Source organism: Gymnogyps californianus, chromosome 10 (assembly GCF_018139145.2).
Source record: "Gymnogyps californianus isolate 813 chromosome 10, ASM1813914v2, whole genome shotgun sequence".
NCBI lineage: Eukaryota > Metazoa > Chordata > Aves > Accipitriformes > Cathartidae > Gymnogyps > Gymnogyps californianus.
The window spans coordinates 25,061,768-25,087,996 of record NC_059480.1 but is presented as its reverse complement, the minus strand read 5'-3'; the positions used below and the strand labels follow the sequence as shown (position 1 = coordinate 25,087,996).

The following is a 26,229-nucleotide window of genomic DNA, read 5'->3' as shown; positions in this document are numbered from 1 at the left end:
ATGCTTTTTTTGGTCTTCTAGTTAGGATATTAGTTCCACCACTATATGTTGAAGATAGGGAAAAAAAAAAAAATTCAACACAAGAAAGACATCTTCAAGTGTGTTAAACCTAGGAATACAAAACTGAGATGCATTTAAATCATCGCTGACTAACCAAAGAGATTGCTAATACATTGAAGGAAGCTTATTTTTAGTCCAAAGTTTGTTAGAGGTATTATGAGAAGCACTTTTTTCTTTCAATAAAAAGGGACAGGAAGGGAAAACTGTTAAAATCAGATGTTGAAAACAGTCAGTGACTTTCTAGTTATCTCCAACAAGCACAAACACAAAGGATTAACCTGACTGTTGAGGGCTCTAGGCACACACTGCAGTAGCACCTGCTTCATTGGTTTTCTAGTTAAAAAGGGCTGGGAACAGCATGGGAGCAGTCAGCCTATCTGTGCAAGGGAAATGAGTGTAATAGGAATATTTGGAAAAGTAACTCAAAGAAAGAAAAGGTTATATTCATGAGAGAAAAGCACTGGCCTTAATCTGCAAAGTAGAAGACCTTCTTTCTGATTTTATTCTTAGAATTTCTGGCAAAGAGCCACTGTAATAAAACATCAATATACGGTAAACTCTATAAAGAAAACTGAAGTGGAAAATATGCCCTCACCTTAAAGACAAGAAATGAGGCAGGAAATCAAATCAATGATCTGTTCAGCCTGAAGGCTCTAGTTTTTATGAATTAGGGTTACTGAAGTACTTTTTCCTGTAAAAGAAATTGTTGAAAAGATTACTATGTTGTCCAATACTAGTGCATAATTGATGGGTGGGACAGACGACAAACGCATACTACATTAGAGTCCTATGGCGTGGGGAGAATACAAACAAGTATGTGTTTAATTGTCAGAACCTAAACAATACATTGGAATGTTTCCACCGATACATTAATGATGGTCACTTGCCACCTCTGAACACAGAATCACAAGGTTTTCAAGATAAGCACTCAAAGACATCTTTAAACATTTGAGGCTATAAACAAAATTAATTTCTTAAAACTACGTACAGTGTTGCTCTCTGAATTTCATCTTCTATAAATTCCTTATTTAAAGCAGTTATGAGAGAACCGTGGAATATAGATGGAAGATGTAAAGCAGGATATAAAGCTTCTCTTTCTATATGTAAGTTTCTGTGAACCACAATTACGATTAATTTCAGAGTTCCTGTCAGGTGATTTACCCGTAAATGGGTAAGAACAATTGTCAGACAAAAGCTTTTAATTAGTCCCACTTTCAAAATTTCCCAACACAATGAGACAGAAATCTTTGTGACTGCAATTTGATACACTTTTTTTGGTCGAAACTGGGGGGTGCGTGTGAAGCATTTAAGGTGCTTTCAAAAGCATCTTAAAAACCCCAGTGGAGGAAACTAATAAAAGAAGGAAAAAGGTGTCCACCACATTCAAATAGAACACGATGAATGAAAAAAAACTTTAAAGAAAGCTGAAGCATGCTGCTGTGTCTGAGAATCCTAAAGATGTTACCAAAAGACACCACTTAGATCATTTCAAAACCGTAACTTCCTGCCACCTCCACAGACAACTACTCAACTACTGGGTACAATTAAGCATCTCCTCAAAAAGAGAGCAGAAAGCCACCGAACCCTCTTTACATTAAAGTACCATGTCAGCATGTAACAGTCAAGTGACCTTTTACTGAAGTTACATTAATTGCATTTAACCTTACATTAACTGGGAAGGGGAGAAGAGGAGAAAGTTGAGGCCTCGTCATGATCAGATAGAGAAATTTAAATGGTTTGGTGAAATCAAACCCACCCAAGATCATCTTTTAACTGTATTTCCTCTTTGTTCTCTTATCTTAAAAGGCCTGTAAGATAGCAACCTATAGTACAGTGAAAGTAGTACAGTGCAGAAAGAATTGACCTCCCATCGATGCTGAGCAGAGGGAGCCAAGTTTACTGCTAGCATATGCTACCTGCTAAAATTAAGAAGAAAGGAGTGTAGCAGGAGAAGTAAAATACACTGTGTAAAACTGTTAATTTCTAGTCTGCAAGGCAAAAGTCCCTTAGTGGGAAAATATATGATAAGGAGTAAAGTATACTAGACCTATTACACTTTCTACTATGCATCTCACCATATAAAATTGGCCATATTGAGACCCCCAATTTAAGAACGCTCCATGAATACCTCTTGCACATTACTTCTCAGCTTGGCAATGTAAAACTGCATTTGGAGACGCAAAATTCAATCTGTGGGCAAGGAACCTTATATTGAATAAAAATTAAAGAATAAAAAAATCCTAAAAAAATAATAGCACAAGACCATTTTTCTTTTATTCTGTTATTTCTTCATACTAATAAAAAAGCCAAAATCAAGGGATTTTTAAAAATTTTTATTGACAATTTTACAGAACAATTCTTAATAAATAATATCTTGAGCAGCACTCAAGACACCTCTTCGTCTGCTTCTTGGTTTTCTATGATACGCAAAGATAGAAATTGCATTAAGTTCTTTGCATGTTCACTGTAATGCAAGAACCTGCTGCTTATCCTCCAGAATTTCTTCCTCATCATCCATTTGGCTTTCATCCCAGCCCCTTAAAAGAAACACACCACAGTGATTTTTAGCAGCTTAAATTCCTCAAGCTACTCTGCTTTAAGCCTTAGTAACATATGTGAACATATGTAGAACTGAAAGGCATGAAAATAGCTTTTGCTGTATATTTTGCAAGTATACATACATTACAAGCTACTACATTCATTTTTTCCCCCCTCAGTTTTTGTCACATACAGTTTCACCTCTTAAACAAGTAGGAAGTAAATAACGTCACTATTGTGCGTTAAGAGAGAAATCCCACATCCTAGAACAGGTAAGCTAGGAAAGTAGGTCTCATTTATAGTATCTGCACTATTTGCAAGTATTGCTTAGTTTTCTGCTGACCTGCAATTTCATTATTATGAACATTAAAAAAAAAAAAACACCAAATTCAAACAACCACCAATCTCTGAATCAGCTATATTCACACAGCACGTAGTTAACTCACAGTGTCTCACTGACCCTTACTAGTTATGAGACCATAGTAAGAAACCAATGACAGACAGAACTTTGGGGAACTTCCTTGTTTCCAGTCATCTCCTTAGTCTCCAAGGCAATATAACAGATACATCACAGACTATAGTGAGTTAAATGCTATTGGCTCACCTGCTCACAACTGCTCTTTTAAAAAGTACCTTACATCCAAAGAATTTAGATGATTTGTAACACACATACTTTATCAATCTCAGTGCTGTGTATTAACAAAAGCTAATGCATTAAAAAAAAAACATGATCCCAAAATTTATAGTCTGGAGTCTCAACAACAAAATATATCACTTAATTCTTAATCTGAGCTGCCTGAGAGTACTGACTTAGAACACCAAGATACAAAATGGGTCATGCTGACATTTGTAATCAGTATGTAAAGTACAATCAGAAAGTCAAGACTGTTTTTATTTCAGTTCTGGCAAGATGTCTGGCATATTGAGCGTTTTACAATACCATAAAAACATACTCAGGAAGTTTAACTTACCTGAGCGTATCAACTCTGATGTGGTCTTTTAGCTCCAGGTTTTTATGGAAATCTGTAGTATTTCCACATATCTTCTCTGAGTGTCTGCTGGAGGAGGCTACATCTCCAGAAGTTAAGCTGTAACGTTTTTCAGGACCTGAAATATTTTAGGTCATTTCAGGAATAAATATAAACAAAAAAATGCAGTATCTACACTATCAATTTTAAAGAATTTCACAGTATCAACAAAAACTTGCCGTTAAAAGTCTCAAAACAACTGTAGTTGACGGAGGTCACTACAAGCCCTCAAATAAATGATGACTTTTTATTATAAGGTTACTGTATCATCAGAAGTAATGGAGAGGGTTTGCTTCTCAGACATTTATGCCAGTACAATACAAAACCTTATACAAAAGGCCCACTAATACGTATGCGACCTCAAAATACAGTAGCAAATGTAGAACTCGGGTAGCTGACAAATGGTAGTACATGTTTAAAACAGAGTAACAGGATATATCCCACATCCACCAATATAAAAAGATGATCAACTGGGGTCACAGTCTATGCTTCTTACACAACGCACATGCAAGTATGTTACTATTTTCCCAGCTAGCCATAAGTCTCTGCTATGAACTTATAAGTAAGTGAAAAGTATTTCAAGAAAGTGGAACGAAAAGGGAGAGAAAGAATGGGACAGCTCAACAATAACTTCCCTCCCTATTCTTCTCTGAGCATATTCAGCATGGATGTTCATTCTTCAAGCGTTAACAAGAGAAACTCTTCCAAAAACACATGGGTTCTGATGAGTACGTATCAAAAAAGGAAGGACAACTGTCCTGAAATGTGGTATTTGGAAGCCTCAGAAGAGCTGTGTGAAAAAATACAGCAAAATCTAAGGTAAAAACATTTTAAAAGATAGAACGCTCTGGAATCCAGACTACTTTTGTTTACTGAAGATGCATCATAGCCAGGACCTGCCAATATAAAAGCACCATAGCAACTCAGAAGGGAGGGACCATGATACAGCCTAAGAGATGCAGCCTATCAAGGCTGCTTACGGCACAAAGTGTCTTAGACATTTGACCTATCTCCTCATTGAGATGGAACAGAAGTATCCCAATTATTTTTTTTCCTGTATTCAAAGAACAAAACCAGAACTCACTCATTCTGTTCAACCATAACCAACTGACCTTGCCCGCCTGCCACCTCCCCCACCCTCGAAAAACAAGGAGATGGGTTTAAAAAGATAGGGGAAAGATGGTTGAGTCAAATTCAAAATGAGAGGTAATACCATGTCTATTGTGCCTTATTAGTGGCAGTTCTCGTCAGGATAGATGTATACAATTTCCTGTCAATCTCTTTCCCTTCTTGCTACCCTTGCATCAAATCACATCCAGCTTCTAACAACACCTGGGGTGTTCATTATTAAATATCCAAGGAAAGGATACCTATTTAAAGAAATCTATGATCTGAAATAACACCTAGCACAACCTGTAGATTTTTGCAACAAAATGCAAGGGATAAAAAACTTAAGAAAGTTGCATGAAACAGTTTGCTTCTACTAAATTAAGGGTAGGTCAGAGTATGATCAAATGGAAATAAATCACTGTTCAACCACAAGAGTCTTGCATCATCAAATGATTTAGTACATTTTTCATCAAAATCAGCTAGATCTGAGAAGGCAAACGAAATACCTACTTGTTTTAATTATGTTACTTGTAAGCATGAGGAAAAAAAAAAAAAGCAGCATTGCCACTTACCTGTATAACTTTGTAATTCTTTTTCCAGAGTAAGTAGGGCTTCTTGGTCAGCAATATATTCCCAAAGATACTCATCTTGTTCAGTTACACCAAGGCACTTGTGTTTTGATATCTCAGTATCAACTCTAAACATATGCATAGGTGAACTCTTTGGTCTTGGCTGTGTGTTTGTTGGACAATTTCCAGCCAGTTTACAGTGTAGCATATTTGTTGACCAAGGTCTTCTAGAATCATTCCCTGAAATAACAGAAAAGGTCACAACTTCTAATAATTCAAGATTTCACACACAAAGAGAATTTTATCTCAGCTCATTAATGACATTAATTGTAGTTTGATTATGAATTCACCTGAACAGATTATTAATTTTGCTTAAGATTGTGCATTAATAAATGATAATAAAGAGTTTACAATTATATTGGGAAGTAGCACCTTATACTTCAGGGGTATCTTTCAGAAAAAAAAATATTTCATTTAAACATTATGTACAATGGCACAAATTTGGGGGGAGAGGAGAGACTGAGAATGTGTGTAGAAAGCTAAAAACTTTGGTTCTGTCTTTTTTTAATTTAAGGCAATATGAATAAAATATAGACACTACCAAAGATTTTTCTGGGATTCAAAACTGACAGTTTCAATTTCCGCACATAGCGTTTTTAAAATTAAAATGCTGAACTGGTTGCTTAAGATGAGAGAAATAATGTAAGCTACGTTCCTTGAGATGGAGACAGTTGAAATTGAGAAAAGTAACTAAAAAGTGCAGATGCAGTTATACATTACTTGTTTCCTTGTTTCTTATAGTTCATGTAATAAGACTTATTTCAGTAGCATGAAGAAATCTTTTATTAGATCAAAACCATATTGTACTAGATGCTGCAAAACACACAGTAATACATAATCTTGTTCTAGACAGTTTATTATCTAAATATTGAAGCTAAGAGGCAAGTAATGGGGTAGAGGCAGGAGTAGAAACTAAGCACAATAAAAAGAATTATTAGTGACAGCTGGAAAGAGGTAATTTTTAACTCAAAAGCCCATTCTGATGAAAACAATGCCATGTATATAAGCCATTATACCCAAAATACAAATACACAGATGAAGATATAAAAGTGACCTAAATTCAACAGAATCATCACAGACAGCGCTTCTACTTTGTACATGGAAAAATTAACCTGTTAAAGTAGGACCTCAAAGCTGTTGCTATCCTTACCTGGGTATGACCTCCACGCTGCCGTCAGGGGAGAAATTCTATTTTGAGTCTCCAAACCACCTGAAGGTCTATTCAACTGACTTTCTAAGACACCTTGAACTACAGAGTCATCAGCATATTCACTTAAGCTCCTTTCAGTAACCCACTTTCCATCTCCTGCAATTAAAAAGTATTAGAGGAAATTACTTGCAGGTTTTGTGTTAATACACATTTACTGTTACTATACTTGTGCATTTAATGTGTGTGATTTAAATAAGTCATGCAACTACTTTTCTACACATAATGTAAAAAAGAAAAATCATATATAACACACTAACAAGCTTAAATTCAAGTGATATACTTGATGGAATTAATATTCATGTTCACCAATCATTTCACATGTTGTTTCATATACACCATTAAAAGCATTTTTTTGTGATGTATATTATGCACAAAGAAAAGCAGAAATTCCTAGTGGAACCAAATTCTCAGGGGACATAAAGAAACATATAAATCTATGGCACTATATTGATGTAATTTACCTCAAGGCAGGAAGTTTATTTTATCCTTCCACAGCACCATTTGTGTGTGTTGGCATGACTGTTACCCTGAAGTGACTTCTAAAAGTAAGCTAGATCCAAGTTACATGAAGAGAAGGATGTCTTACAGCAACAGGGATAAATATGTATATTGTTTGAGGATTTTATTCATATGCCATTACCTGGAAACGGGATACTACTGTCCATAGGGCTAGAGTCAGCACACCGTGAAGAACGTGCTTCAGGCATTACTTGTTTAGGGTTTGTACCTACAACAAAGAAACCTTCAAGTCCCCAATACCGCGTAGAAACAGATTTCTGTCTTTTGGCTACATCCTGTAACTTGAATAAAACACAAAGATATTAGAAACAGGAAAAGAAACAGGAAAATTCATAAGTTGCCCTTGCAAGTTTATATTAATAAAATGCTCATTTCATAAAACTTGGAATGATTCTGATAGCCTACTGTAATAGATATTCATAAGGATGATGGTTTTGCATGATATATGCTTTAAAATCCTATAAACTTCAATTGCTAATGTTGTGAGAGTTTGAGTCCATTCTTCCACTGTGGACATGAAAAGCAGTTTTTGTTTGTTTTCGCTTATCTTTGTGTACATCAACCAAAGTAGTACTGTTTAACAATGACTCCAAATCTAATGTCCCAACCTCCTCCATGATTTTTTGCTTTCAGTAAAACACCATTTAAATAATTTAGGTTAGATAAGAGTATCTACAATTTTTGGCATTCATTCAAGAGGTGAAGTGACCTTGATACTAACATGGGAAGAGCTGCCTCCTCCCCCAGCACACCTTTTTTTTTTTTTTTTGTCTGAGACTAGTCTGTTCTTTCTTTTTCTTTTTTTGAACATCAACAGAAGACTGACAATACAAAGTGGAAAGCATAGAGGCCTTCATCCCCTAGATATGAAATATAGTAGGCAGTGACAATTCTCTGATTAAAACTACACTCTTGATTGCTTTGGGGTGGGCTTTCTGGAGAAGAACAGGGAAAAGTGGTAGAGTATTTCATGGTAACCATACAACTATCACTCTCTCCCAACTGATTCAGGAACATGGTACGTTGCCTCATGCTAAACTGGGAAAGTAGATTAAGCAACATAGTTTATCTATTTAACAATCAAAGAAACGATATTTTACCACTGAAGACTTTGTAATTACAGGCAAAACCAAACTGTGACTACTGCAGACACTGTCCAGTTCTTGTGAATCTTTATTGTTTTTCTGCAGTTGTGTCTCAAGGTGATATTTGGTGCTCATTAGTTCAGTAGGATTAGAGATCTTCTCAGGTAGTTTACAGGAGCTAAGTGATCTTCTCATAGTCTTTAGTTTAATACTTTCCCTTTGCACTGCATTTCTTTCAAGATGACTGCAGACAATCATTTTTTCTACAAGAGTACAACAAAATCATGAAAATAGGAATTTTTTTTTTATGGCAATGAATATGAATTATAACCTGCAAGTCTACTGTATTTTCTTCATGAACTTAAAATATGAAACCTCCATTGCAGTTACCCCTAAGCCACAAAATTACAAATAAGAACAGTTAACTTTCATTAGCTTCCTGCCTGATATCCAGAGATGCCAACATACACAGACTAGACTTGCCAGGCAGTAGTACCAGTTCTGTATCTAATGCATATGTTCCTGTACATCATTGTCTATGAACACATTAGATCTTGATAATAATCTTAACACGTTTCCAACTACTACTTCATGCTAATGTAATTTTTTACATTTAGAATGCTATAATCTAACCAGAGCCAGTGTAAGAACTGCAATAATAGCAATTTCATAAAACTTCTTTAAAAGTAGTATAATGGTTTGAAATACATACTGTCAGGCTGGGAATGATTATGCAAGCTGTTTTTCTTTGTGTATACAAGACATAGCCATTTTATTTTTTATCCTGTGCCCAAAGAAGCACATAAATCACATCTCATTAGTCAGCTCTGGTTTGCTTTTTCACATTTGAAGACTTAAATAAGCAGTTTCTTGAACTAAGCACAAAGAGAACAAGTGCTAGGTCCTGAAGTGCTGGAGCAATTGTTCGGTACTTGCAAGAATAAGAAATTAATTACCCTTACATTCTAACTTATTTCTTAATATTTAAAAAGTGACAATATATTTTACATAGTTTTAGGACATGGAGTGAGATCTTTGGGACCCCTTAAGTGCGTCACAAAATAAAGCTGCCAAACTTTCATGGTGATTTCACTGACATGCAACAAGCACTGGAATACTTATACAAAAATGATGATCTTTCATGCAGAACAGGTAATCATTTATACAGTTTCTCAATCTATCTACATAAAAGTGTTTTTCTACATAAAAAGGACACGTGCCATACATTAAATCTAACACAGTACAGATAAATTAAGAGATCTGTAAGATCTCTTCATCTGCTTTATAATGGGTTTGTTTTCAGTATACAACTCATATTGGGGCAGTCTCTCCCTCAAATATGAGCTCACAGCTGTGAGATTACTCTCACAGCAGATGCCTATCATTTCAAAATAGTTTGTGCAGCCCATCAAATTGTGGTCAAGGGACCTGCATAGCTCAGGGAATGGTACATAATTTAATGATCTTTAATTATTTTTTTCGGACAACCATCGTAGTTGACTACCACATCCTATATGAGAATGAAAACTGTATACACTTATGTATATTGTACAAATAACTTTCAAAATTTACCTTGAGAAACTTCTTTAGAAGAAACAGGGTTTCTGTCAAGAGGAAGAGGTAAAAAATATTGAGTGTCAGGTGTGGACGTTAAATAACAAGATGACTTTCTCATTATGCCTACAGTTTCTCTTTGCAAAAGGTCTTGCGCTGCGTTGTTCTGATCTGCAACTGCTGAACCACTTTGAAACAGAGGAAGGAGAAAAGACCAGAAGAATAAAATATAACAAAACAGATCACATCTAATCATAAATAAATTTGGGGAGATCAGAAGAATTGCATATGTATCATTAATTATTAAGACTCTCAGTTTTGCCTGGAATTACAAGATTAGTTGAGTGAGAGTATCTTAAAAGTACACAACACTGACCAATTACAGATTGTCTGTATGCTAGTCCCTGCTCCTACTGAGATAAGAGCATACAAAAGAGAAATTCTACCTGTAATTCAGGACATACACATATAAAGAAATGTGTCTTACATGGTTTAACATTGGAGTGATCAAGCAACCAAAGAAATTTCCAAGTGATGCCTCTCTAATTACAGGCAGTTAATATACCTTGGTGGCTCGCTGACAAAGTCGAAGACACAAATTTAATATTCACTAACTTTGATGGTAAATGTGTCATACGCCTGTTAACTGCCAAACTGTTCTTAGACGGTCTTACAAACTACTCATCAAATCATTAGGTCATGCAAATGAAAACTTTCAAGGACAAAAAACACCAATCACAGACAGGACCTTGGAAGAAATGTAAAGGAAGGGAAAGCAGTAACTAAGTGTCGTGATACTGGCACAGACCATGTCTTGCACCAAGGATGAGAAGACGTATATCTTAACCATGCCTTAAAACAATTTACAATTTACAATCAAGGCTTCTTCCCTTTCATATGAAGTATGACTGTCTGCAAATAAAAGCGCCTGTTTCTTAGGAATGTAACTAAATCAGAAGATAGGATTATTCCCTTTTCTCTTCTAAATAATCTCTGCATCTCTGATACCTTCCACACTGCTTGAGTGGTTCAGTTTTTCCTTGCTTATTCATTCCCATAGACCCAGCTTCCAGCACCAAAAAGTTAGATGATTCTTCCAAGTCCTTGCCATAAGACTAATTAAAAAACAAAACCAAAAAACCCATATTCAGCAGCAGATTAAAATTCAAAAAAACATTAACTTAAGTGATTAAAAGCCTGCAGATTTTATTTTTAATTTCTATATAATTTATATATAGTAAGGGTCCCTGGACACAACAGGAAAAAATTACAGGGAACCTTTGGAAAGATAAATTTTCCACATTTGTATGGAAAAGATAAACAATGCACCAATATTTTTTTTTATTACAAATGATTTAACTGTTGCTATTTTAAATATTTAACAGATCAACATTTAAACAAATCACTTCAGATCAATGTGAAGATTCATTAAGTCCTTTATTACATACTTACATCATCAAGGAACTCAATTTTCAACGAGGACTCTGCACTTTCAGAAACAGCATTGGGTACTTCCTCTCTAAAAACAGATGTCCAATATCTCTTCACCTCTTCAACTATGAAATACAATTAATTTGATGCATTTCATTTTTTCCTGTTCAAGATACACTTACAAAAACGCAAACTTTTTATTTATTATGAAGTACCATAAATTTCTTCTTTCATTATGGTTACTTTCTTTAAGCAGAAACTGCTTAAGTATGTAACTGTTCAGCAATCATAGCAAAAAAAAAAAAAAAACAACCCAAGAAAAAGTACTTAATAGTTAGATTCAATAAACAGAAATCTATTACACCTGTTAAGTCATCAACATCATCATCACCGTCATCATCTCCTTCTCCCCCTCCTCCAAGCACAGCCTGATGTACACTCAGTGTTTGCACAGGCCTTAAATCTTTAATGCAACTACCAGAAATTTGATCAACAGGAGTTCTAAAAAAGGAAAAGAAATCAATCTTAAAAAGTCATCATTTTTTTATATATAATATCACAGTCATTAAAACAAAAAAAACAAAACACCACACTAGTTACTGCAGCAGTATTAACTGCTGCTGAAAAGCAGCAACTCTTCCTAATTTCATTGACATGACCTTCGCACCTCAGGGACTAACAAAACAACTCTGTAATGTTTATAAAAGTATCCAGAAGATTGCACTTTCTTTTTCTTATAAAACTCCTGTAGCAAACGCCCCAAAATTAAGCAACCAAGTATCGTTACCAGTCTTCAAATTCTAAAGTAAACTGATAGCTAAGAGAATCCCTCCAAATAATATTTCAGAATTACTGCAGAGGTAGCAAGTCATCAAGTCTGGTTATAATGGTTATTTTATTAAAATAAAGCACCCTGTATACAGTCACCTTAAGTCCTGATAATATATCTAATATTTTAAAAGTTTCAATGGAATTTTTGTTAATGCTATTAAGTATTTCTGATTTCTTTCATTAGTACCAACAACTTCAACAATACCTTCTGTATTTCTTAAGCAAGAGTTTCTCCATGTAGCTCAGGCCATCCTTCTTGAATTCAATTCGGATAGGTTCGTTCATAACAGTAAGATTGGTCTGTACCTCACAAATTCCCACAGATTCTATTAGAATTATTTAAAAAAAAAAATTTATACAGCTATTCAGATTTATAAACTTGCTATTTAACTACATTATTTTCAAATGAATGTCACGTTAGTAGCCTATGCCTAGCTAAGTCTGCGTAATTCCAAAATATAAATGGCCAGCAGTATTATATTTACACACCACAGTCAGTAGTGGGGGTAGCCAGTAAAAACTCATTTATTACATTTATTCTCACATAAAGGAAGATTACCACATTGCAGGGTGGGGGTGGAGGGGAATCCATGACTCCACAGATAAAAATCCCACCATATCACAGGAAAGAAGAAAAAAAAAGAAAGAAAAACAAATCAGTATAATATTTTTTGTACAAAAATACACTAAGAACGAACACCATCCACAGACTAGAGGAAAGAGACTAGCTTGCACAAATCCAATCAGACAAGAGGTTTTTTTCATATTTTTCCATGCATACTTCAACTGATTGCATCTTTTCACTGGGACAAAGAAATATTAAGAGCCTGTGGAAGGCAAGCAGAAAATGTACTTTGATACAACATATGAAATCCTGAGCCATACACATTCCTTGTCTCAGTTAAAAGCTGTGACTTTATGCTTGAGCATTACAGTTCATATTAAAGTCTCACGTGAGAAACAATGCCATAGAAAACTACAGGGACACAAGCTAAACAATCTGGCCAGTGCCACAGTTCATTACAAGAATTGGGGTAAACACTAATCTGCACTTTATTAAAAAAAAAACCAACTTCAGAGGTTGTTGTTAATTTAAAGGAACGCAGAGAGAAAACTTAAGAAGAAACACCTACTATTCTAACAGAACACCTACCTTCACCACTCAAAAATCTGCTAACTCACCAAAATGGCTCCTAATGTTTTTAAAATGCAATTAAAACAGAAAAAAATCATACCTGATAGGAGCTCACTGGCACGCAGTTGTTCTCTGTGATCACAACTACCTTTTCTCCATTGAAGCAAAGCTTCCTGAAAAGACTGTGCAGATTCCTCCTCATTAAATGTACCATTTAGGAATAATCCTTTGTCCTGATTTTCAAGGCCTGTACAGGTTGATTCTGAGGACAGTTCCTAAATCAGTGCCACAACATAATTAATACAGCACTTCTGATGATAATCCTCTCCCCAGTTACATGCAATAGCATCAATATTTTTAATATCAGCTATGGAAATGCAGCACCCTGTTTTCTGGGCTTAGTCTAGCTACCCTGAGAATCAAGATCACTCAATTTTTATGTGGTCTTGCTCACAACTAAATTGCAATGTTCTATCAAGAGCAAAATAAAAAAAAAAAAGTTTGTATAAGCAAACAAAAAAAAAACCATTTAACTTAAATGCTTTTAGTAGGCAGAAAGCAGTAGCTATGGATAGCTCACATCCTATGTATAGGATGGATATTATGTTGACAGACATGAACAGTGGTCAATGGGCTGTGCAAGTCTGACAGCCTGATCCCTCACCTGGCACACTGCAGAAAAACCTTAGGACATCTTGGGTAGAGTGGCCTTAACAAAAAGAAGGTTGTTTTTTTTCCGAACTGTACACTACCTCAGCGCTGCCTACTGATGCTAGGAGAGATGAAAACTTGTCTGATGTGACCTGATGCTTGCTGTTTACTTTCTTCTGCTCATGATTAATTTTTGATTCATTCAGATTTACTTCTTTGATGAAGTGATCAACGACTTCCAATTTTCCAACATGTATATCAGCTTCTGTCTGTTAATGAAACATTATGAAACCATTAATTTATTATAAACAGACTCAGACATTCCACCAAACAGCATATTAAAAGCACGTAGGTAACCACATATTGAAGAGTGATGGTGACATAAGCACGTAATAATTTCAATAATCAATAGTGTGCAAATGTGTGAGCAAAAATTCAATAATCTGAATATTCCATTAGGTACTACACAGGACAGACTAAGTGAGGCATTTTATGCAGCACATATCATTTAAACAAATTTATGAGCTATGTACTTTATTAATGAAGTTCTGCTTACTGAAGCTTTTCAGTAGACAGAAGCACATCTGTAGAGGTCAAAAAGAGGAAAATGTTCATTTAAGGAACTGACTGGAATACACATTCACACACAAAAAACCAGTCCAGGAAAGTCCAAACTATAAAGAACTAGACGAGTTTGACTGAAAACAGCTACAGAAGGAAAATAACAGTTTTACTCACACTGGGAATTTACTGATTTGCAACCTTCATTAGAACAAAGAAAATTACTGCGGAAATGTAATATGAAGGTTTTGATTGTCAACTCTTGAATGATTATCAAGCAAAACCAAAAAATACTTATGTTCATCCTTTCCCTATATGCCCTCCCTATGCACAGAGACCAGAAGGAAAGATCCTTTGTCTATAAAACCCTCGAGTAAGGAACACTTTCTTACCACAAAAACACAAGAGCAGTAAAGCTACAGGCAGAAAGTGTAATCAGAGAGAGTCAAAGATGTCAAGCAGCCACTGCAAAACTAGAATGTACTCACATCTCCTCCCTTCCACCTACTCTACGCTATAATCGACCCTGCGACTCTGCAGTTGCTTGTTGCACATTAAATGGTACTTGTGACGTGCCAGCGAGTATGCAGGGAGACTAACCACTTCAAACAGCAGTTACTTTTTTCCTTTTGCAGCCTTCTTCTGATTCTTCTACTGCAATGCAGGATGAATAAGGTTCAAAGTTTACTGTATGAACATGTGTGCTTTGTCTTCTTCCTCAATCCTAACAGCTCATAGTCATCCATAATTGACAGCAATTCTTTTTTTCCCCAACATCACCAACGTGTTCCTAACACACACGGAGATCACAGAAGCATATACTTAAAGAGGGGAATTTCTCTCTGTAATTGCCCTTCTCCTTGGTTCATTCTGTCTCCTATAGCACATGCATTCAAAAGTACATAGCTAAAGATTGTGTTGATTTCTTTTTCACCACATGAAGAAAATAATCTTAACTTTACAGTGGAAGTCACATTCCTTTGAATAGTTGCATTATGTATGGTTCTTTTTGGTACTCTGGCACACAGTATATAATAGCAGATCAATATTTGAAAGGCTCACCCTGCTGTGTTATTTGTATAAACAACATGAACATCTTCATTGAGATTTTGCTCAATTGCTTCAAAACACTTAAGCAAGAATTGCAAAACTGATTTTTGAGAATACTTGCAAAGCTTATTTGTTCTGGCCTCACATTAAACTTCCCAGAAGCTGAACTCAGACACTAATCTTCTCCTACTTCAATGCCTAACCAACCCAAATTGGTTACTCAAAAATGTCTACTCCCAAAGCAGCAGTCAGGAAGGGGGCAGGAAAGAGTCCAAGGCAGAAGCAACATGACCCATCGAGAAAGCTGGAAAGCACTTCTCTGGATTCTCACAACTAGAGTGATTGCCTTGAAATTTTCTATTGCATAATTTCTCTAAAAACAGCCTTTCCTCCTCACTCAGACAGCTAGAACTCTACATCAAGAATTACATGACCTCTCTTGGAGTGTAATATCTTTCCCCCCTTCGAAAAAATTGAATTACAGCTACTGTTTTCTATTCCAAATGCAAAAGACACCTTTTGCATCTCTCTACTTCCTGCACCCTTTTGTTAGCTCCCTTTATTAATAGAGGCAGTTTCTACTTAGTTTCAGAGTAGGATTGGAGAAAAGATGGAAGAAGACAAGGGGGCGAGGCAGAGAGAATCACAACAACTAAGGTGGAATTCTCCTTACGCCAATGGAGTGATCATAGCACTCCATGATTCTCTGTTTAAATCCTTGTGTTCTTCCACTGAACCGCTGTATGACCTTTAATCCCCACAAAAAAACTTCCAACATCTCAATCCAGTTTGTTTACCACCAAAAATGAGATAAGTGGCTTACCCCTTTAAAAAAAAAAAAGTCTAAAAGAGAACGCATTACAAATGTCAAGATTTATCACTGTTATCTTACTACTGCTACCACCCAGTTTTCAGTTCTAGGTTTAAAAGATCTGCTACAGTCTATTTAAAAAAAAAAAAAAAAAAAAAAAATCGTAAACAGTCTGCATTTAGATGTGCGTGGTGAAATATTTTTATATCCATGCAAAACAGCTCATGGAAAAACTTTTATATCCACTGCATAACTCAGGATAGCACATCATCCCAAAAAGATTATTTACCACTGGCTTTTCGTTACTCACAGGATGGTGTATCCTTCTGTAACTGCCTTAAATTCTCACCTGAAGTTTTTCCATCAAATGATGTAATCTTTCTACTAACATACTATAAGCAAAGATCATTTCGACAAGGATGTATTTATCAGGCCAATAGCTTTAACAATTTACTGCATTACTAAAAGGATTACATTTCTGGGAAGAAAGAATGAGATCATCAAATAAATTTTAGCAGGATAACAGAATGACATACCCAATGACACCATCAAAAAGTAAAATTTGCCTTCATGAAAATCTCATACGGTAGAACTGAAATAGTTAAATCGACTTACACTCAATCAAGACCCTATCTACATTTTCTATGTTTATGTTAGCTTGCATTCTCAGGATAAAGTAACTTTGATTCTTTGTAATCATACAAATGAAATACAAATCCAAACATCTTTTCATAAAAAGTTCTCGACATGGCTTCTCTTTGACTCATTAAGTCCAGCTATAAAACAGTCACCATTAAAAAGGAATGAAAAAAAATGAAAACAAGCATAATAATACTTATTTGGAAAGGTATTAAAAAAAGTAAATCATGGCATTTATCAAAATTAAATTTGGAATAACCTTAGGAGAACAAAAATAGTGGTTTTGTCCAAAAGATAAATTCCAAAACGTAGGTACAATTTGGTCCAAAAAAGAGTTGTTACAACACATTTATGAACTGCAATCAAATATTATGCATGAGAAACTTAAGTTTGTTACAATTAAGTGTTATACAATAATTCTAGGAGAAATCTTTACTACCCTAATTATAAAATTTTTATTGTTTCATAACAGATCTGCGAAAAAGTTGTACGTTAGAAACTGAATATTACTGAGCTGAATAATAAAATTACACACAACTTAAGTCTCCGCTGTACTGTACGACATTTACTTTCATCACAGTTTATTCCTTTGTGAGTGGAATCCAAGCATGAAAGAATCAGGAATGCTCAAAGTGGCATCTGACAAAACAGACATAATTCAGAGTTTCAAGCTTCCTTATAACTATATTTAAACTACAAGTAACATAGACTGTTAAATATACTCACAAGGGTATATAATTGTCTTTGATGAACAAACACACACCTTTGGCCATTTTTAGTACTGACAAATTTGTTTTTCCTAGAATGTCTGACATCCAACAATTTGGAAAAGTCTCAAACAATATACCAATAACAATATTTCAAAGAGCCTGTGTAAAAATCTCCCAACTCAGCAATTTGTTAAATATTTCCAACCACATAACACTACCATTGGTTCAATTTAACTCAGTTTTCTATGAGGCGTACATAACTATAAAATCCATCAAGGCACAAGAAAAGACAGCATGGGGGGGGGGGTTCAATAAGCATTGCAATAAAACTGCTATGCTACTTGCTTCTATGAAAACTCTTTAACTGAAAAACTTTCTACTGAGTAAGAAAGTCACATGTGATAGTGTGAAAGTAATCCCTTTGTAACCTAAGCAGCGTTAAAACAATGCCTTGTTATCCATCAGTGTTGTCCTGATCTTATAAGCGCTATACATGACCTACAAGACTTCCTGGAATCAAGAATTAAGTACCCAGGAGCATAGCTTCACTTACTGGGGGGGGGGGGCATTAAGGAAAAAGCAAATCGTAGTTCAAGTCATCATAAAGGTAACGATTCCTAGCCCACCCACTGCTTCAAACGTTTGAGCAGAGCCTCTGCGAGGTGCAAGAGCAAGTCGTGTCACGCACGGCGAGGGCGGCAGGGGCAGGGCCGGCTGCCGCCGCGGGGGCGGGGCCTCACCTTGCGCGGGAGCGTCCCGTGGGGGCGCAGCGCCGCCTGGCGGCGCGCCCCGGCCAAGCAGCCCCCGTACCCCAGGCGCGGGTCGGGCCGGTGCGGCGGGGCTCCCGTCCCGGGGAAAGCCCGCCCGGCCCCGGTCACAAATACACCCCGAGGAGAGACAGCCAGCGCCGCCGGCGGTGTTGCTGCAGCTGCGGCTCAACCGATGACACAGAGTTCTTAACCTCTTCGTTACAGCAGCTTCGGCAAAACGAGGTACCGGCTCGTACAAAAATAGGGATTGACAGCGCGGGTGGGCCTGCGCGTTAAAAGCTCGCAGGAGGGAAAAGCGCAGCCCTGGCACTGCCGGGGAGCTGCAGCTTGACTGCACCGGCGGGGTGCTCGTTCCTAGGGGAGCGCGAATGAAGCGGGAGGGGGGCGAGGAAAAAAAAAAAATAACAAAGAATCAAAGGAAGCAAAATCCCGGTGGCTTTGATGCCAGGTAATCTTAACAGAAAGTTAAAATCCACGGTATTTTTTCCTAAGGAAAACCATTAAAAAGACCCACACAAATAAAATATCTGTTCCTTTTGTTTTGAGTGTTAGCAGCTCCAACTGCTTTAATTTGCCGTAAAAGCAATACAAATATATCATGGCATGTATTACGGGGTGGGGGGGGGAATCTTTCTAAGACAGGTGCTCCTTTTTTAGAATAAAAATGTTGTTTCTTATTCAACAATGGAACTACCCTATTTGCACAAGTTACTTCAAAAATCGAATAGTATGGGGCTATATCATATTTTGGAGGCTCGGTTTCCTATTTATACTTGCTAAAAGGCAAAATCTCTCTATTAAATATAAATTACCTCATACTTCATAATACTAATTTCCACTCTAACATAGCCAGCAAGTGCCAGCTCAGAAAGCAGTCAGAACTAAAAAAGTGCCCTGGTGCTTATCAAAGTATTTAAAATTACAAAATATTCATGGACCACTCAATTTTGCCCTGTTTGCCTGAAACCATACGTCTTATTTTAATCGTGTGGTAGTGTTCTTCAGTTAAGTTAGAGATCAGTCCTCTTCAGTCACATTCACATGCTGGGCAAATTAATAAAAATACAGCTTAAAGAAAATGCCTGTTAAAGAACTGGTAACAGTTCTGATAACAGAATCATTTAATCTCTGTCCTTGCCATTCCGGAGATCAGCATATAAAACCTCCCTTTACCTTATGCGCACTAAGTAGTTATCACAGCGAGAAATCCTAGAATCAAAGTGGCTATCACCAACATATTTTGGGAACAGATGAGAAAAACTATAATTTCAATTCCAGAAAGAGAAGATATTTAAATAAGTAGGATCAAATTAATCTCAAATATTTAAGTAATTTTTTCTCTTTTTAAGTTGCTGCACATGTAGTAGTCAATATGGCACCTCAAGCTGACCATCTTAGAGAAGTCTTATTTTTCCCAGCAGAACAAAATGCAAAAATAAGGTATTAAAAAAATCTTCAATTCACCAGAAAAGCTAAGGCTAAAAGTTCAAATGAGCTCCTTGACTGTATCATTTCAAAGTAGCAATACTGCCATCAAAATGATTCCTTTTTACAGAAGGGGCGGAGGCCGCCAGTACAACGACTTCCACAAACTACCATAATACAACTGCATTGCACAGAAAAGCTAGCATACAGAAAGCTAACATAATACTTAGACTTGCACCTGTGTTTTAGGCACGCACATATGTATTTCCACATATAGGTCTCTTCATAAAGGAGCCTGGAAGTGAATTCCAGGTCAGACAGCTTGTCTGTGCAGAGCACACACAGCTTACAGCCTGCACAAACCCAAGGTAATTCCTTTTACAACATATTACACTATATAATATATGTATATCTAGATACTGCCACAAAGCTACTATATATACCCATTATATTCTGTTGCTGTAGAGTAATTTTTAAACCATTTGCTTACCAGCAGCACACTCTTAATTTCACATAGTCCACATGCTATCCCTTTCACTTCAGATTTTTCATGAGCTACAGCATTTGCCATTTCGTGCTCAAATGCTTCTTTCACTGGCTCTGGGGAAAAACAAAACAAAAAAAAAAAAAAAAAACCCAACAAACAACAAACTCAGTACTCCAGTCTCTGATTTCTTTATTGCTTAATTGCAGCAACCTCCAAGAATCAGATGCTCTACCAGAAGTTTGTGAGGTTTTATTTAGTTAACAAAGATGTCTTTACCTTGAATCTGTTCTTTGAGTATTTGCAACTTCACTTTTCCTGAAGAAACCTATACAGAAGAATATTTACATATATATATAAGGTGCTAATGAAAATGAATAAAAGCATAACTTTTATAGAATTAAAATGTTACTGTTTCTAGGAAAATAGCTAAGCACGTATTTAAAGAGAAAACTCCATGTATTGCTCATGACAGCCGTTAAGTCTGCGACCAGTCTCCCTCCGCATTCACAAAGTGACATTGTCCGTGTTTGCCCAGCCAGGTACGCAGCAAGCGTTTTCCACAAGCGCAGACCTGCAGAACCTTCATAACCATAGCGACTTAAGCTCAAATGTCAACCAGCAAAGTCTATTGCACATATCATCTGCACATCTATCTACCTATAGTTTGTTGAATGGGGGAGGTGTCAGTTTGTTTTCCTTCTGCTTCTCCTCATTACCCTTCCATGATGTAGCACCCCAGTAACTAATAATTTTCAACATTTTTGCTCCTCAGTTTTTCCCTGCAAACAGAGTCCACACTGCATCCTCACTTCCCCCCCCCCCCCGACTCTTATACACCTGCAGGCATTTTAATTTTGCCCTTTTGAAAATCCTGCCCCATGCATCGTCTCCTTAGCCATCACAGCTGAAATCTGAAGTCTTTGAAGTAGTAACAGCTCTGAGTTACTTGTCGCAGAGAAGGGGAAAGAGAAAGAGGTGGGTTAAAGAAAACCTTTTCATTCTGATCCTCTCTTCTACTCACAGGCAAGTAGGCAATTTTATTGAAATTGAGTGTGTTGGCTGAGAAGACCTTCACACCACACTGCTGCTGCTTCAAAAGACTTCAAATAGCAACTGCGACGGCTTAGTCCAAAGTTGTCACTGTCTGTTCAGACTTGTATAAGCTTTATTTCAGCCAGTTTCAAATGGTGTCTCTTAATTAACAGCTCTCACTTCAACATAGCATACATAGCATGGCTTCCAGGAAAAAAAAAAAAAATCATAAGAGAAAACTCTCTTTTTGTGTCCCACTCGGTCCAATTTGCATGCCCCTCCAGACACACCAATATCTGCTAAAGGAAAGAGGAATTGAATTAGTTTGGATTTGGGGATCCCCTACAGACTTTTCGTATTAATTCATGGAACAAATAAAGAACATAAGCTCTGTTATCGCAATTGGTATTTTAACAGCACTCATGAACATTATTTGATGACGGATACACCTAATGCTTGCTTCCATGATGTATAAAGCCTCAAAAACAAGAGCCTAAGCTATTAAAATGATGAATTTATTTCACCAGAGAATGGAGTATTAAGACTAGGTTATTACAGTTGGAAGTGATAACACTCCCTACAAGGTCCAGTCTTCAGCTACTTACAAATTTGACCAACTTTTACCATTCCCATACGTCTGCCTTATCCTTAATGCTTTTTGAGAGTTTGAGCAAAATTGCCCTAGTCATTTCCAAAAGGAAATAAGGGGAAAATACCCCATTGCGTACATATTAAAAATTAAACGGATTTTCAATGATTTAGCAGTAAAGTTCTACATCCCTCCTTTTAGGCCTGAGCAAGGATGTCATAAAACAAGAGTCAATTGATAAACCTAATCCACATTTTAAAACACTCAGAAGCATTCAGTGTCAGTTCAAGAGAATGGACTGAGTCCAGTCCTCGGACAAGAGAATGCTTCAAAGATCTGTTTAACCCACACTTGACCAGCTGGCATCAGTCCTCAGGGGATGAATGTAGGACTTCTCCAGCTACTGTGGGCCAAGTGGCAAGTTGGGTTCTCAATCTCCATCTGTACTTACTGAAAGAAATCCAGAAGCATCATAATAAAGATTACAGGACATGCAGAAGGTGGGGGCGGGGGGAGAGAATGAACCGGAGTCATATGGGAGTTCTACTGTGAATGCAGATGCCATTACACAGTGACTGAGTTAAAGAAAAAACTTTAACTGTAGTAGATTTTAATGTTGTGTGCCTTTCTCATAGCCTTTATCTATGAAGACAGAGAACTTGTACTCAAAACTTCACGTGAAGCCTTGTATTTCAGATTCATAATGGACATTAGACATTTGAAAGACGGGCTTTTGACTTCCATCACTACCAAATTAGACTCTTACAATATTAAATCTGTAGAAGCAATGATAATTTGCTATCTATTGCAATTAAAAAAACAATAGATCACCAAACAGAACTTGATGTTCCTCCAGCTCAAAGGGAAACATAAGCTTGGCATGGAAAAATAAACAATCAGAAATTTCTAAATCTTCTTTTGTTTTAAATAGCTTTACCTGCAAATACACTGATTGTGTACTACCTTATTATTGTTTTCTTTGCTTTGTGACAAAACTCGGGCTTGAATGGTCATTGGTCCTGCCTGTCCAGATTTCCAACGATAAGCACTTGATTTCCTATGAACCAAGAGCAAGACAGAACTTACAAATTACGTCTTCTGTAAGCAAGAAGAGCATAAAGGTTTTCCTTCAGGTTTTTAAATAAGAACAGAGCATCACAAAAATAAAACACTTGTCTCCAGGATCATCAATTCCCCAAAACAAACACCTCCCTTCCATTGAAAGCTGCTTAACATCTACTTTAATAGTAGTAAATGTATCAAATGTCTAAGAAAGTACTTATTTTTAGACCATCAAATTGGTCTAAGTTTTTAAACATAAGAAAATCCCATCAATTCTCTAAGGTTGGTTTTAGAAGAATAAAAATGTAACAGAAGTACACTTCAGACAAGTCTTCATTGTCCCAGTTTACTCTAGGGCATTCGTCCAGCACAGCTAAAATGCAGCATCTTTTAATAAGCCAGGAACACATACCTACAATTAAGATTTCAGTGAATATCAGTTTAGATATTGACTACTATGATGAACATGGAAGATAGTGGGGAAGACTTTAAGACTAAGGGAGATTAAACAGTGATTTTCAGCTTTAGCACACTGCATAATACACTATTGCATAATATTTAGCAAGTATTCAAATGACTGATCTACTTTGTTTTACAGAAAACCAAACATAGAGCAAAACAAACTACGGCATACAAAACAAGGGGTAAGAAAAACCTGTAGGAGGGAAGACGGAGGATCTTCCCACCAGTGGTGCAAATGCCAATGATTCCTGTCATTTGAACTCACCGTAACACCGCTATCAGGGTTTGCAGGTACAAGGCCATGAGAACAATACAAGAACAACTGCATGAGAACAACATGGGGAAAAGAGTGCCACGCACTATCTGGAAAACACTGCCTCAACAGCTCAAGCAAAAGTTTACAGAGCTGCAAACAGCAAGCCCTTAGCATTCCCAAGACTAAGGCACCAACGTATCCAAGGCACTTGTATTTCCGGTGACAAAGTACGTCAGGCAGAAATACAAAGAAATGGAAGCAGATGTTGCAGAGACTTGCCAGCTTTCAGAGTGAGTCAGTAACAGAGCTGAGAGATTGAAACTTCCACTTCAGCATTTGCTTCATTACATTATGCTGACTTTCCAAGCCATGTTTTCCATCACACAGAAAATGTCTTTCTGAGAAGCTACACAGATGCACGCAAAACAGGATCAAAGCAATATTAAGAACAGCATCCTCTTTAGAAACTTCAGAAATAAGACTGAAGTAGTGCAAGAGAAACTAGTTTCTGTCTCCTGCTTTAAAACTAAGGTGACAAATCCAACCGGACAGGGGAAAAAGGCAGAAGAGACAATAAATGAGGAAAAGGGATCTCTGCCACTGAAGGAATATCCCTGCCAGGAAGGATTTGTTAGTTTACTTCTTTTTAAAAAAAAAAATAAATAAATCAAAAAGTCACATGGGAGTTTAAAAATAAGAAAGTCATAGGGTAGCAAGTTTATCATTGGGATGAGAGATTGGAGAGAGGAGACTGAACACTATTGCAAATTCCAAATTTGCAAGAGATCCCATCTGGGGCAGGGGGAGGTGCGGAGGGAGCATCTCATTAGATTCCTTTTTTTGCAACAGAAATTTAACCTACTTTCTCTCTTCTTTTTCTCTGCTCATGTTTGACTGTAGTTGCCGTAATTTCTTCTCCATCTCTTTGTTTTCTTTTTCTAACTGTGCTTTCTCCAACTGCAATTCTCTGACAGTTCTGGAGGAGTTAAAGTAGTAAAATATTCATTAGCAATTACATGAAAGACAGATAAGCTTTAGAGTGGCCAACATAAAACTGATACAATTGTGTCTGTATTCAGAAAGGTTTGTTGCTTAATTATATTAAAATAAACTATGCCAGTGAATTCTTTACAAAGCATATATGTTAGATATACAGAGTTATAAGACCTATAACTTACTCAGAAAGTAGACTAAAGCCTAAGAAAATAAAGTCTTAAGGATAAAAGTGTAGGGAAAATACTGGAAAAGAAACACGTCATGATTCTTCTTGCTCTTACACAAATAAACTTTTCTACTTAATGATGCATTAAAACTTATTAAAACTGATGAAAAAACATCTCTATCACAATCAGATAAGATGCACTTACTTTGCTTTTAATCTCACCGAGGTTCCAGGTTTTGAGCCTGGGAGTATTACAAAATCATTGATGCTCATGATACCCAGTATAACCGCTTCTAAAAAAGAGAATTTCAATGATCTACAGTTAGCAACCTGTTGAAATGGGAATTCGATTGAAATTAAAACAGTAAAAACAAAATCCAAAAATATTAGTGTATAGAAGGAGAGAAATGGAGGACAGAACTTGTTTATATGAAGTGCCAATAAAATCCTGGAGCAACTCTAAATTAAATTTAACTGAAAGAAAAACTTTCTATTACATTTATGATACCAGGGAAAAGATTTACTTGTCTGTTTCATTTGGGCAATTCCCTAGAGTTCAATGAAAGCAGTTAAAGAAAACACAGCTTTCTTGAACCAGACCCATAGAAAGCACAGAGAAGGAGAAAATTGTATCAATGTCTATGAAGTCAAACCATCTCCACTGACTTGGAAAGATAAATGCCTTCTGTCATATACAAATTGATACAAAAGAATAGGGTAACTGGCAGAGCAGAGTTATTCCCTACTCTCAAAACTTCAAGACAGTGGTATTTTAAAGACAATTTTTTCCCCCAGGTTGTAAAATACTCTTCCAACAAGCAAGTTCATACAGCACAGAGTCCAAACTGAAGCTTAACACCCATACCCTCCCTGCGCTAGAATGTTTGCAGTATAGTACAGACTAAGCAGGCTGCTGGAAGAAACATGCCAACACTCGATTTCAAGCACAGTGCCAAAGCTGAACATTTACTTGTGCTGCTGGGGTGCATATGGAAAAGGAAAAAAAACTTTATAGTCCAGAGACTTACAGCTGACAGGATGTTTGGAAACTGTTCTTCAACTGTTGGCTATCAGATTCCAGCTGAAAGCAGGACCTAACTGAAATGACGTGGAGAAGCTTAGTAATTGAAATACAACAAAAGTGTAACTGAGCTCAAGAGCAAAAGCTCAGCTGCCTGTTGGCACGTAAACCTGAAAATGACCATTAATACAGTTAAAATGTGTCCAAATAATACCTCTGTCCATGAGGCAAAACGCCTGTCAACAGCACGTTACAAACAGTTAAAACATCTGGTGCCACAGAACCTAAAAGCAAGGACATTTCAGCGCTGACAGAGACGTCAGATGCGCGCACAAAACATGTTTCTTACTGTGCCGGAAAAACTGAGCACTCCATTCTTTCTTATAATTTCGAAACAATTATTCTTTTACC

At 36.6% G+C, this 26,229-nt stretch overlaps 1 protein-coding gene across 2 annotated transcripts; it reads right to left on the bottom strand.

The window, feature by feature from the left end:
• Positions 1 to 2,391: 2,391 nt before the first annotated feature.
• Positions 2,392 to 25,891, bottom strand: ZBBX (zinc finger B-box domain containing). Of its 2 annotated transcripts, XM_050902599.1 has the most exons (21): positions 25,826 to 25,891; positions 25,003 to 25,090; positions 24,498 to 24,611; positions 22,819 to 22,912; positions 20,511 to 20,559; positions 20,238 to 20,347; positions 19,096 to 19,098; positions 13,883 to 14,050; positions 13,231 to 13,405; positions 13,125 to 13,127; positions 12,201 to 12,321; positions 11,529 to 11,665; positions 11,186 to 11,289; positions 10,742 to 10,848; positions 9,752 to 9,783; positions 8,195 to 8,442; positions 7,210 to 7,375; positions 6,516 to 6,671; positions 5,309 to 5,545; positions 3,570 to 3,705; positions 2,392 to 2,597 (listed from the first exon to the last, which is right to left on the bottom strand). In XM_050902599.1, exons 2-21 carry the CDS (start codon positions 25,068 to 25,070, stop codon positions 2,522 to 2,524), a joined length of 2,304 nt encoding a protein of 767 aa, XP_050758556.1. In that variant the 5' UTR covers positions 25,071 to 25,090; positions 25,826 to 25,891; the 3' UTR covers positions 2,392 to 2,521. The 2 variants fall into 2 exon arrangements, with proteins under 2 accessions (XP_050758556.1, XP_050758555.1); XM_050902598.1 differs by lacking the exons at positions 13,125 to 13,127; positions 19,096 to 19,098 and having other exon boundaries at positions 7,216 to 7,375; positions 9,752 to 9,921.
• Between the last annotated feature and the right edge of the window lie 338 nt (positions 25,892 to 26,229).

What these genes read in the sequence shown, in the direction of transcription:
- ZBBX (XM_050902598.1), bottom strand. Translation starts at nt 25,070, where the DNA reads ATGAGCATCAATGATTTTGTAATACTCCCAGGCTCAAAACCTGGAACC. An exon ending in TCGGTGAGATTAAAAGCAAA is followed by an intron (nt 24,612 to 25,002) that starts GTAAGTGCATCT and finishes TAACTCCTCCAG; the next exon opens with AACTGTCAGAGAATTGCAGT. An exon ending in TAATTACAAAGTCTTCAGTG is followed by an intron (nt 7,376 to 8,194) that starts GTAAAATATCGT and finishes GTTTTATTCAAG; the next exon opens with TTACAGGATGTAGCCAAAAG.